General features: G+C 40.5%; 1 protein-coding gene across 1 annotated transcript in view; it reads right to left on the bottom strand.

Moving 5' to 3' along the window:
- The window catches only part of efna2a (ephrin-A2a), a 51,792-nt gene continuing 37,377 nt past the window's right edge, over positions 1–14,415 (bottom strand). Inside the window, exons 4-6 of the mRNA XM_077621671.1 lie at positions 8,583–8,875; positions 4,897–4,960; positions 1–2,318 (exon numbers count right to left, since the gene is read on the bottom strand). Coding sequence (XP_077477797.1) covers positions 2,195–2,318; positions 4,897–4,960; positions 8,583–8,875 — 481 coding nt within the window. The 3' untranslated portion in view covers positions 1–2,194. The remainder of the gene's footprint in view (positions 2,319–4,896; positions 4,961–8,582; positions 8,876–14,415) is intronic.

Below are 14,415 nucleotides of genomic sequence, written 5' to 3'. Positions count from 1 at the left end.
GCCACCAATGTCATCATTGGTTGTTGCTAGCTGTCACACCGCTGTGTGAAGAACACATGAAGATGGGAGAGAGAGTGATTTCATCGGAATAATTTCACGCTTAGACGCTGGCTGTCCCAGAACGGCCACGTCGCGGGTCAAATGCAACCATCGGATTGCATCGAGAGGCCTGTGGTCAAAGGGGAACAAAATCTCACGAGCATTACATTTGCGACTTGACCAAAAACACTCATCTTCATTTGTTTTGCCGCCTCTGTCTTTTTCCTGGGATTAGGAGGCTAAAATAAAACTCCACAAATAAGGAAGGAAAAGGAGGCATAGCATGGGATCAGTGGAAAAAAAGACACATTTTGTTTGTTTGTTTGTTTAATCTTCCACAGGCTACACTCACTCTTGCCCACCTATCACTGCATCCCACACAGGAGTCTTGAACAGTGATTTTTTTTTAAATGCTACAAAAATAAGAGGAAACAGGGAAGGAGGTGCTTCCCCTTGTTTGTGTGTATGTCCTGTATTGTGTGTATTTCTACATTGTATGATCTGCAAATCTCAAGAATTTAGTAGGAATTGTACCAGAAAGCTGATGTTAGAACTGAAAGGTTGCTTTATGTTGTCACAGTCCACTAAAATGGCCAACATGAGTACTATTTTCCAGAAGAAGAAAAAAAAAACCACACTTATAGCAACTTGGAAAAGTGTCAGTTTTATGTTAATCATGTTTTTTTTCTGTGTAATCCTACTAAATTTTTGTGAGAACAGGCTGATGTGTGTATTTGCTTGTTCACAGTGCTTCACTCCTATATGTTCACTTCCCGGCAATAAAACAGACTTTTTTTCACCTTTTAAACTCAGTCTTCGAGGCGTACCACCAAAAGAGATTGCATGTGTATGTATGCATGTATGTATGTATGTATGTATGTAAATTGTGTGTTCGTATGCGTGTGTTTTGATGGTTTTACCACAAGTCATAGTCCACACGCTTCCTTTAGGACTGGTTGGAAAGAACCGAGACCAGTTTCAGTAAGCGTTAATGTCCGTTGTGGTCCTGTTGAGTTTCTTGTATGGTCCGGCTGGTTGTACGGAGGGTCCGCCTTTCTGGACCCCTCCTCGGATGACCTCACTGGGCGAGACTGCGTGAAGAGAGAAAATGCCCTTTCGGCTGTCTGGAAAAGTTTTGAAAAGACCAAAAAGTGGCGGCAGGGTGGTTCTGGTTACCCCCATGAAAAAATAGATCATCAATACAAACAAGGTTGTTCTGAGGGTTTCACAGTGGTCATGCAACTCGAGTGTCACCACCTCTTCTCTCTGTCCCTGATCCGATGTGGCACAGACCCCACCACCCGGTCCCGAAAACCCCTTCCCCTGAAAGCGCCACCCAGAACCCGCCGCTCACTGGTCCGAGTGAAGTGACCACAGTCGTAACAATACACAAACACAAAGAGGTGGGTGACCAGTGGTACATTCATACAGGAGTAATGTCATGGTTCCAGAAGTCACCCGACCCATTGGACTAAGACAAGTGCAGACTGCGCCTTTGCTGAGAGCAGGCGGTGATAAATGCTTTTGTTTAGAAACAACAAACAAGACAAGAACACATCCCACCTGAAAATATACACCTTGCCAGACCCGCCCTCTAACCCTTCCGCAGGCCATGGTTAAAGTTGTCATCGCGTGCGCTCACGTGATCTGCTTCTGTTTAGTCTACAGCGAAAATTCGATTAGGTTGTACAAAAAAAATGTAGGCATGGCTACTTGCGCTTCAGGCTTTGGGAGTACAAAAACTGTTTTGTGCATCCAGGCCGACCTTCTGGGTGGATGACAAGTTTAATCATATACATGGCTACAACTACCTTATCACTGGCCAAGAGTCTTTAGTCACATCCAAAGAAGATCTTGATGCGAGCGAAAGGACATTTCCCAGAGTGCTTTGTTTCCAGTAGACCCCACACACTTGCCAAGCCTGGGAAGAGTGTCCCCTAGCTGGGCCTTGGAGGGAGGAGGGGGTGGAGGGCTGGCAGTGGTGGCGGCTGGTGGTCGCATTGAAAAAAAGTGGGGTGGGAGGAAAGGTGGATGGGGCGGGTCAAAGGGCTTCCCTGAGGGGGGTGGTGATGTCGATAGGGACAGCCAGCCCAGCCCGGCCTGGCCCAGCCTGGCATCCTGGGGCCGGAGCTCCAGGAAGGGGGGAGTGAGGGGGTCACAGCCATGAGAAGAGTCCCAGAAACAGCCACGCAAGAGTGGCTACTGGGGCCACGGAGACGGGCCTCCAGCTCGGACCGCCGTCGGTCAGGAAGGGCTCTGGAGAATCGTATCCCGAACCATCTGAAACGCACAAAGGAGAAGCAACAAAATATCCGTTCCGGCAAATGATTGAAAAACAAAATGTACGGTTCTGTCATTATTTGTGTTTTCAAAAAAAATACCACAATTTCCTCCCAAAATCATCAGGAGGTGTCCCAGAAATTCCATAAATTCACCCAAAAATGACCTGGAAATGCCCAAAATCAATAGACAGTGCGACTACCTTCAAATAATGAGGAAGTTATCCAAAATCAACCGAAATAGCAGAAACTGACACATAAATGCCCCCAAATCATCGGAAAAAGAACAGTAAAATCCCAAAATGTATAATGTGAGCCACAAGAGTGGATACCAAGTAGAAGAGCCAAGAATGTCCAGATTTTCAGTTCATTTCAATTTGATTATTATTTTCTTTGTCTTAGGGTGTAACTTTATTCACTCGTAAAAAATACGGAAAATATAAATACTAATACCAATATGCCATGTCCACATACATTATGTGGGCGCCAATTACTGGGGTGTGTTAAGATTTTTTAAATTGCCTAAAATAATCACTTTCCCTCTATTGGGTACCAATTGGAAATAAAAGTTTAAAAAAATGTGGAATTTGCAATCTGCATAATCTTGAGAAGTTTACCATACTCTGTGGGGTCGAAATGAGCTAGTTTCGCCTGCTTTTTAGCATAAACTGCTTAAACATAGCAGATTTGTATTTAAACCAGTTCTAAATTGAATTGAAAGGAAGCGTTTGGTGAAAACGCAACTCTCTGCCTCCACTCTATGCGAGGCAAAGCAGAGCGAGACGACGACCGAGGTGGGAGGAGGCGACAGCAGCTCAGCTCTGCAGGGGGTTTAACCAACCTAATTACTGTTTAATCACAGAGACTCGCCGAATCTGGAGCAGAGAACCGACATATACCCACACACACACACACACACAACCCACTTGTTAATGCACCATGTCAGCACTTCACACGCGAGACGGGTTGCAATGACGGACAGATTTCACTCCAGAATTAAAGCAATGGTGGCTCAGTAATTTGTGAGGAAAGCGAACCATTGCCAAGCCTGAAAAGCTGTCATTCATTCCTCCCACCTGACATCTTGAAAGTGTGTCACCATCAAGGAGGCAAGTGAGCAGGCAGGTTGGATGCTGCATTTCAAATTCACCTAAAAAAAAATCTGCCTCACTGGTAGACTTGAAAAATAAGAGTTGCGTAACAGCTTCCTGCCATCTGACCTACATTCGCCACATTCTTTCATTGGGGTTATGTTTCCCTCCACCGCATAAAACACAATCAAAGACAGCACTTGAGACACAAGGGAGAGGTTCAAGGGATTCTAGGACCTTTTTTGTCTTCTGTTGACCATATCAAACACTTTCTCAAGTTAACTCATTTGCTGTCATTGATTGCAACAGACGTCAAATTCCTTTGAACTGAGCAGATTGGCAACCAGTGCAGTGGTTTCTGCTGCAAATATGCATATAAAAAAAGTTGACTTTCAAGTCAAATGTGATATTGTTTTGGGGTGCCAAATCATTTAGAATGATAAATGGGGTAGAGAGAATAAGAATCATTATGAGGAACACATAAGGAATTGATTTTTCAATTTCAACCACTCCAAGGAACATAAAAACAAATCATGGCTAATAACCCTTTCAATATAATTAAATCAAATATAATTTTTTGGACAGGAGCCTGGTTACGAAGGGTCATATAAAATACATTGAAAAGATGAAGATGCTCATATTCCCTTTTGAAAACCCAATGAATGAGGCTGATTTCATATTTTTCTCAGGTGAATATTTGGCCATGTTGCATATATTTTGTCACGTCACAACGCTCCACTCGCACTATCCCCATCTCAAAATGTTGTTTTATGTCAAACTGACCATTGCATCACCAAAAATCTAAGTTTGCGTACCCCAAACAATTTCCATTTCATGTCAAGTAAAAACAAGTACTAACATAAATTTTATCTCGCAATTTTAACATTCTTTTCTCCCAATAATACTTTCATTTCCCAATATTACAGTTAGCTTTGTGTTGATACGACAACAAAAGTCTCAGCCCGTTAAACCAAATAACTTCCAGGTCAGCTAATGTAAAAGTAAGCAAAGCCTTTAAGATCCTAATATTATGATTCTAATCTTGTAGTATTACAGTGTGATTTGCTGCTGCTCATTGGTGGGATAGGCTTTAGCACTCCTGTGAGCCTTGTGAAGTCAAGTGGCTACCAAAAATGAACAAATGAACGCTTCCTTATCATTGCTAAAAACCTATCATAGAAAAATCAACTCGGCCATCTTCTATGCGGCACGAAAATTCGCACAACATCGAGCAAGTGACCGCACAATTACATTGACATCGCGCAAAAAGGAAAAACGCGGCTAGTCTGAATGCAGTTTTAGCAAAGAATCTTTATCTTTTGAGTGGAGGAAGGAATTGATACTGTCAAATACAGGGTGAAAACAACAAAAGTTTTTGAGTGAAGAGAAAACTTTGTTGCCAGTGCACTCAGTTGAAACCTCCCAGTCAAAATGCCACTTCCACTTCATTCACGTGTGTGCAAGTTAGTGTATAAGACAGCTTACCAGGAGGTCTGACATACACCTTCAGCTTTAGACACGATCGGCCCACGTGGTTCGGATGGGGAGACGCTGGAAAGAGATGGAAAGCAGTGATCACCAAGCAGATACGACAAAAATTGAAATATAGCATCCGCTCAATTCCCAACAATATCGGAATCTTCGCCAAAGTCTGATAACATAATTAAAAGCCACGGCTGCGCCGTTTGACACGCTGCCTCATTAATTTAGAGCATACGCAAAGAGTAAATCACCACTTGGTCGTTTGTCTTAATTGAACCCTTGCGCGGCGGTTAATACGACTTTAATGATGATGCTCATGAAGATTAAACACATCGAGGTGTTAACGAGAATAATGCTCTATCGCCATTTCTGTCTGCGGTGACTCGATTGGAGAATAGGGACAGATCTGATCATTTCTTGAACAACACAGTGGCAGAAAAAGCCTCCAAAATGAGTGGAAAGTTGAGAAATAACAGCCAGTCAGACTTCAAAGGCGAGACCAAATGGAAACGCCATCATTAGTCCCACCTGACTTGATTTGAAATGTGTTGTCGCCAGCACTTTGGACAAAAAGGGAAGTGCAAAATCATATTAGAAAAGGATGAGTTTCCAGTGGAAAGGGAGCGATGCGGCAATACTTTGCAGGGAAATTGAAGAGAGGAGAGGAACGACTGCATTGTTTTTTTTTTCTGGACGTGATGTGCATTTTTCTCCTTTCTTTCCCTTGTATAAAATTTTCCAAAAGATTTACTGTTCACATAAACACTTTTGCATTTGTTTGAGTGGTGTCTCTCTTAAAAAGGAGAAAAGCTGTTGAGAATTTTCCAAAAAGAAAAGATTGCAGCTATACAGTTGAAAATGTTACATTTGCACTGATCTACATGATTCACTTTAAAAGAACCCAAAGAATACATATAGTACACTTTCCTAAACAAACATTTAAAAGCTGATTGATTCCTAAAACGAAGAAACTGTTGATGCACTTAACTCTAATTAAGAGCATGTTTACATTCTTTTTCTCCTTAAAGCAAATTAACTGATTCTTGGCGCTTCTCAAGAGAAAATATTGATGTTGAAAATGTCAGTGCGACTTGTTGACATTGTTGCTAAAATACTAAGCTCATGTTAGACTTATTTAAACACAAATAAAAGTCATTTTGATTTGTTTTTACTTGGCATTTTTCTCATCTATCTTTCTCACAAAACGATGTTAATCACGCCGAATCCCCATTTTCCCTCCCAGTATACGCTTGTGGTATCATCTAACTATCCCCTGTGCCAAATTCCACTTTTGTTGTGTTTCGACCATTTCTTTTCTCAAGTCTTATCTTCCTGCTGCTGCTTCACTTTCCCAGCACATCCACAATCGCGACGTGTCCTGAAAGCCCATTGAGAGTCACTCAGCCTCATCAGAGGGCAGTCGGGGGAGGGGTGGCAAGGGGCCGTATCCAACCTGTCAACATGTCAGCCACATGATGAACACGCACACACGTGCACGCGCAATATCGAGACACCTGGTCATGAATCATGGGCAAAAAATCAATGGGTTTTTTATCAAAAACATACAACACACACACGCACACACACGTTAAAAATGCTGCTGTCGGAGGTAAGTATCCAGACCTGTGCGTGTGCCGATCTACATATCAGAGTCAGAGAGCAAAGTGCATGTCTGCTTGTCAAGATGATGGACACGGCCTTTCACGCACTCACAATCGCTTGAGGACTGACCCCGTAAATCCCCCACTAGTCCGCCACACTCCTGCTCTTTTTTTCTTCTTTTTTTTGAATACGCCTGAAGCCCTCAGGGATCTGGGTAATACAATACCAAAGCCAGCGACTATACAACTCCAGGGGGCCAACCAGGCCAAATGAAAACAAAAGAGTGTGTATGTGAAATGAGAAAAGTGCCACTGGGGGCATCAGGTGGTTGCCATCTTTTGCATCTTTTGTTATATGCAACAAATGAGACTTTGGAATGGCACATTGTTAGCAATTATTTGGATTTGGCTATTTACCATTTTTCTATATTACTTGAGATTTTTGAGAAATGTAACGATCATTCTTTTATTAAATAAACTTGATTTAAAAATGTACTTTTTGCATAGTTTTTCATTGATTGGCAAGCTAACCTGTTGTACACAAACCATATTTCTACTTTTGACATTTTATTGGATGATATTTGACTTTGTTGTGACAATGATCAGTATTATTATTCTAATTATTATATAATTATTGCGATGAGGGAGGAAAGCGAGTACCCGGGGAAAATGCACAAGCCCAGCGAGAACATGCACACTCCTCATATGAAGGTCCAGACCTCAGATTGAACCCTCACTATTCTATAAGTGTACATTTAATGGACAATCTCACAAGTGTTGAAATCACTCCCTAAGCATACGTTTAAAAGTCATCCCTATTACTGTTTTTTTCTCTCATCCGCATTGACAGTGTGAGTGACGCGAGGGGGTGACGCGACCCCCATCTGTGACACAAGCACCCCTGTTGTTAAAGTGCATCAACACGTATAATAAGAAAATGATTACAAATGGAGTTGACTCAGGAAAAGCAGAGAGAAAGACCGAAGGCAGCCGTGTTTACGTCCTGTGAGTGCAGAGTAGCTCGTGTTGATTGCATATTTACATAATGTTTACAAATGCATGCGGCGCTCCAGTGTGTGCACACACGCAAGCATTTTTCTAGTGGGGATAAAAAAAAGGGCAGGTAAGGGAGAAGAAAAACGCAATTCATGGTCATATTACAAGGCCATTGACAGCGATAGATGTCTAAGGCAATTGAAGTAGAAGCGTATGAGTTACTAAATAAAACTGGAAAAAAAAAACTCAAATCGTGTTTTGTCATAATTGTTAAACCTGTCATGGCTTGGCGGTAGATCATTAGCAAAATGAACTGTCTTCATTTTGGACAGCTGATTTTATATGATTTTTTTTAAACTGTATTGGAGCGTCAACTAATGAGAGATAGAATGTGTGACTGATGAGGTGTCAATCATTTTGCAGTATAGGCACACTTTAAAACGTCAGGTCAGAAAACATCTTACTTTGATTTTTTTTCTTTTGAAACCAAGTGCTGCACTCATGAGGATCGTACTATTCCATTTCTATGCAGCCAATGAGTAATTTATGGAATAGCCTATTGAATGAGATATAAATAATTCACAAAGCCCTAAGTGCTGAAAGTGTTAGGTCCTGACAGTTAATATGTGAGTGAAGTTATGTACATATATGTCTACTGAAGCAAAATAAGTTATATACAGTTGAGGTCTCAAGGTTACCGTTAGACAAAGTGAACAACAACATGAAACCTAGAATTACAAATTCAGAATGACTAAATAACTAAAAAATGTTATCAAATCCTGTGCCTGCCAACAAACCCAACATAGAAAAACATTTAATAATGGAATGAATACAAATCTAAAATTAATCAGAAAACATGCAGATAAACTAAAACTTCCAAAACCTCTAAAAAACAAATGACACCTACCTGAATTAGAAGAAATGACAAAACAATCAGAACCAGATGAAAGTAAACTATCCTGATTAATCCCAAACTATCACAATCGTGGTAGTAGGTTAACTTTTTTTGATTTTTTTGTCAATTTTCTCAATTGCTAACACTATAAACACAGACAGACAGACACACACACACACATACACACTTAGTGACTTACAGATGTAGTAGTATTCGTGGCCAGGCCTGAACTCAAATCCGAGCGAGAAGGGCGTGAAGAGCTGGAACTTCTCGGAAAATCTGAGCGGTCCGTCGGCTCCGCTGGGCCGGTTGCACTCCCAACGCTTGAAGCCACGCAGCCGGTGCTGACAGGAAGTGTAGCCCTCCTGGTTGACCATGAACAGGATGTAACGCTCCATGCGCCCGTGGTTGGGCGGCCCCTCATAGTACGGGCAGTAGATGTCCAGGTAGTCGTTAATGTTCACCGCCACCCGATACTCGCCATGCCAAAACCTGGAGTGGAAATTGCAAAACCGGTTATTTTGATCTAACCAATCAATATACGTACAATTTTGTTACCAAAGCGTCAATATTTATGAAGCTTATTGCATTTCAGCAAGCAGTGACTCATCAAATGTTAATACAAATATATATACATATATATCGAATTTTTAGCTAATTAGAATCTTGGGATTTTTTAAAACATTTTTTTAATAAATAGAATCCATTTAAAAAGTTATAGACAAATAAAATAGAAATCTGCTTTGTTTATGGCCCCCAATGACGTTCTAAAGAATAAATATTTTTCTACGTTTTATAAGACTTAACCATTGCCTTCCATTGACAATCCCGGACATCAAATTCATTTAAACTAGGAGGGTTGGCTGTGAATCTTTCAGTGGCATACATAGCCGTCCAATCCGTTTTGACTGGGAGGGCAGGCAGCGATCATTGCTTTGCCAAGTCAAGTGGTGTCTATGGCAGCCAATGATTTAAAGGAATCCTGCAAAGGTTTAAACTTCTTGTATTTGTGCAGATTTTCTCTGAGCATTAATAATTTGACACCTTCCCGACCGAGCTTTACATTTTGAATGCAGCTGGCAGATCCAGGTTGCGTCAATAAACACATTCAAACAAACAACAAGTAGAAAAACCTCATAGCAGCCATAAAAACTGGTGGAGTCTTTTGATTAAAAGGCCAAGAAAATCAATGAGTATCCCTGGAGGCGAAAGTTTGCACAGCTCCGGTGTAATAACGCAACGCTTCATTGAAGATAATTCGCATGTCCAATCCAAGCAGGTGGACATGAAGAATAGGATGGAAATGACATATTGAAATCCAAATAATACAGTACAAGACAGTTTTGTATACAGCATTAAGATCCAATATGGCCGCTATTAACAACAATAGACATCCCAATAAAACATAATAAAAATGTTTTTTTAAATTAATTTTTTAAAAATGAAATTTCAGCCAATTTAAATGGCAACTGATGAATCTAATCAAGTTCACATTGAAACAAGTATACACCTGGGATGGTTCTTTTTGAATAACTTCCCCCTTTTTTTTCCTTACTATCCTTGACATCCATCGATCAGTCAGAACGGAGACATTTAGAGTCTGGTTATTCAGCATTCGGACGAATTATCCTTCGAAAGAAACGGCGTTGGCGCTTCTCTCGGGGCAAACGGTGGAAATGAGTTGGATGCCAAATAAGTGCCTTCACGCCTCGCCGGGCGAGGGAACGTGCCGACGGATCATTGGGAGGGAGGCATTGATCCGGCCGCCGGGAGCCCAGCTCAATTCTCTCGCCTCTCCCAATCAAATGCCATTAAATGCAATTTGGGGGGAAATCTGGGAGGAAGGAGAAGGAGCAGGACAATAGAAGGTAATGAGATTGCGTGGAATGTGAGAAGGAAGCCGAGTGTGCGGCCGGCCGGGTATCGTTTTCCTCTCTCGTTTATTTCAATTTGTGTTCGTTTCAGTGAATTTTTCATTGTGATGGGTGGAAAAACGGGGCCACTTAAGTCAAGCAGTGCAGTTTTTTTGGGGGGGGGGGATGAAGACTTGCCTGCGTTCAAGTCAGATTGAATATGTTTAACTGGGATGTCAGAACAAGAATCGAAATCATTTCACCATTTGTTTCTAAATATAGAAGATATTTTTGAAGACAAGTCCTAAAAATTGGAAGGGCCCTCAAGCCATCAGTAACTATTCGGCACAACTAATAATTCAGAAGTTGCAGTACTAAAGTTTAAAAATATATATATTTATGAAAAAAAAACACCAAACAAAAAAATAATAATGAGATGCTGGAATAATAATAAGAACAATTAAAGCCAAACAATAAGAGATGATTTCAACGCAGGAACATTATTAAATCTTTCATTGCCAGTGTTATATTACTTAATATATCTCCTGTAATTTCAGCCAATGATTAAACAATGAAAATACTCTTGTGGCGAATGAGTTGTTTATGCGCGTCATCATCCTTGCTTCTCAGCATGACTGTGATCAAACCTTCTCACTTGAACATGTGGATGATTATCACACCTGCCTGCCTGCACGTACCCACCCACCCCTCATCCCCCCTTTTTTTTCGGCTGCCACCTCATATAACCTCCAACTGGGATGAGCGATGAAAACAGGAGAAAATATTGCAGCGTGAACGCTCTTTATTCACATGGGTTAGAAGCGCAAGAGGAATGCAACACTTTCTATAAAAGCGCTCTTAAAATATCAAATTGCTGTCTTGGATTGACGCAAGTGAACTTCAAAATAAAATCCTAACAAATAATACATCAAAATAAATCCTAAAAGGCATTGAAGTTTAGGTTTACATAACACTGTGGTGACTGGTGTCAACTTGTCACCAACATCAATTGCGGCATCCTGAACTCAAGTTCAATCGCAAATGAATGATGAAAAGCATTCAGAATTTTATCATAATGCCTAACAGGTAAGATTAATCCTTTGATGGTGGGAGTATGACCCAGTTGCAGTTGTGAATTTTCCATTTCTCACAAACCTTCCTTACAGAAATGTAGTTTAAACAAGACTATAGCCCATTATCAGGCTTACTATGCTCTCTAATCATTGGCCACATTTATATGCAGCCAATATCTGCTGTGTTAAGGTCAATATATTTTTTCTTCCTTTTTTAAGTTCACATTTAGCAACCTCATTACATACCAGAAAAGATGATGACACAAACTGTGCCATTTAACCTCAACTACTCCCTGTACTCAAAACAGCAAAACCTCTTGTGAACAGAGATTGTACAGATTGCTTTACATCACTGAATATTCCATTTAGAAAAGGGTTAACTGGGTTTAATTAAAAACCAGAACTATATCTGTACCAATTAAATTATATCGCACACAACCCTGATACTGCATTAAAATGCTGACATGGATGAGATCTAACAAATATGCCAATACCCTTTACCAAGATTAGCCTTTACTAGCCTTACTTCTTTAAGATGGAGTCACTGGGAAATGTTCTTGTGCACAATAAAATGATAAAACCAGTTACCAAAAGTCTGTTCCCCCTGAAAAGATGAAATTAAAAGAAAAAATTGCCAACAGGTGAATTCATATCACAAACATGAAGAGTTCTACTAAACTCAATCAATTCTCACAATTATAAAAGTGAAAGATAAGGTTATTTAAATTCCTTAATGAACACTTTGACATCTAACAACAGGTTTGTACAATAAAACAGAAAGAACAGTCAGAAGTACACATGCAACAAGTGCGCCATGGCACCCTATGTTTCATTTAAAATGTTGGTCTTCTGCTTACAGAGTAGCACAAAAAGTTAGTCACCTTCCTGATGCTGGACAAGAAAAAAAACATGTATACAGCACAAAACTTTCCAGTTCAAATATTTAAAAGTTTACTTTTCGAGCAGTTGAAAAACATAAAGTAAAACTTTCTAAAACTGAACTCCCAGGTATGGTGAGACCTACTTTAGATTTCAGAACTTCTCTGGCTGACAGCAAAAAAAAAGATGTTTAAGTTGGACATTTGAGATGTACTTCTGCAGGCACAAAATTCCTGCCGGGAGCGGCAATGGTGGCACTGACACTAATGAGCATCACTCTCTATGAAAACGTCGTCACTGCCAGTCCGGCATCGGAACAGGCAAATGTTTCCATCTTTTAGAAAAAAAATGCAAATTCTGATGTTGTCAGAGTATTTTTGGTAAGAAGAAGAAAGGCTGCAGGCTATTTTTTCCAATGTGTGTTAGTGTTACATTGCCATGAGCGCCTGTCACTCTCTGTGTCAATTAACTAAACGTTTTTATCTTATCTTCCATCGCTCCTCCACATCATTTAGTAGCTAATGGTCTTTCTTCTTACTCGCTGTAGCAGTGTCGTCTTTACGTGCTGTCGCTTCTTCTCGGTGACTCACCGCTTCGCCGCTCATCTTAACCCTCAGGCCTTGTTCGATTTTTCTACCGGTTAGTTATGTTTCATTGCCGTTGACGCCGATCGAGGCACGATCCATTTTGACTGAGACGGCTAGCAGCAATCGTTGGATCTCAGCCAGCTTTCTCAGTTAAAATGGATTTTATATCTACCGCCAATGGCATAAAAAAAAGAACAATTGCCGGCTGACACTCAGAGTTCAAATGAGTTTGACGCTTATTGTTATCGATGGCAGCCTATGAGTGAAGGAGTTCATCAGGACCACGAAGTGAAAGATATTAAACAAGTCAAGTAAATTGCCAGACTTGAACCCTGAAGAGTACACCATTTTGGAAGTTCTCCACAAACGTTCTCTAAAAAAACATGATCAATCACTGCCAGTCTTTCAAATTCCAAGGATTGGATGTCAATTGCTTTTAATGGCAGCCAAATGCTAACTTCTTAAGGGCCAAGAGGTGAAAGGTAGTAAACAGATCAACTCAATCCCCTGATCTAAATCCTAAAAAATATGTTGTTTTCTTTTTTCCCACTTTTATACTGGTACCTACACCTGTTGACATGATTGAACTCAAACTTTTACTGGTAACTTAAAAATACAAATTGTATAACCCAACTCATGAACAATAGCATACGGAAGAATTTATATCTAAGGCATCATTATGCTGCATGCTTTGAATTTGGAAAAAGTAGCAGCAGATGGTGGCCAATAACAAAAATCAAGTCATCCAAATGGAAATTTGACCAAATTATAGTCTACTGAGGGCCATTTTAGTTAGTCATCAGCATCAAAGTAACATTAATGGCTTCCCTTCCATGCGGTTGAATTGCCGCTAGTCAAACACACCCTCCCAATCAGACATCAGACCCTCAACACAAGGGCGGAATTAACATAACAAAGCAAGTCATGGACATTCTCTACTCAGAGCAGCTGTCACCCAATGGCTGTAGGGAATATGGTGGCTAAACTACACCCTGGCAGGTAGACACTCAAAGAGTAACCGGACAGCAAAAACCAGAACGGAGCAGACAGCAGACGACTGCGGGAGTTTTCGTCACACTTAAAGATGAGCGAGCGCCGTGATCGCTATCGACAAGGTTGAGCTGATGGCGGTGTTCCGTGATGGGAATTTCTCAAAAAAGCATCACCGTCAGCCGCCCCGCAGACATGTCATGTTTCCACCGAGTCCATGTTAGACAAACTGCTTTACTTTCTATCCTGGCAGCTTGTGTGTATATATATTTTGTTTATGAAAACATCTTTCTGGCTGCCAGACAACATGCCAGTGGTTAATGGAGACTGTACACAATCCGATGAGATCCAATACAAGGACTGGATCAGACAATAGATTTAACCTTTTATATATATATGCTTTAAATGTGATTTAAAATACAAATACTTTCTGCTCAGATGGACTAAGATTTTTTTTATATTATGGTTGCATTACATTATAATTACCAAGTATATATGATGCTATTAAATATTTTATTTCATATCTAGCATTGCTATTTTTGATAAACTCAAGCAACCATGAAGGGAACAAACAGAATGGAAAATAAATGAATGCTGTGTATAGAATCAATGCCATCATGATCCTCCATCTTGGCTGCCATTGTTGATCG

Source organism: Stigmatopora argus, chromosome 15 (genome assembly GCF_051989625.1).
Source record: "Stigmatopora argus isolate UIUO_Sarg chromosome 15, RoL_Sarg_1.0, whole genome shotgun sequence".
NCBI classification, from domain to species: domain Eukaryota; kingdom Metazoa; phylum Chordata; class Actinopteri; order Syngnathiformes; family Syngnathidae; genus Stigmatopora; species Stigmatopora argus.
Note: the sequence above shows the minus strand (reverse complement) of the source record. Positions and strands in the feature narration are given on the sequence as shown.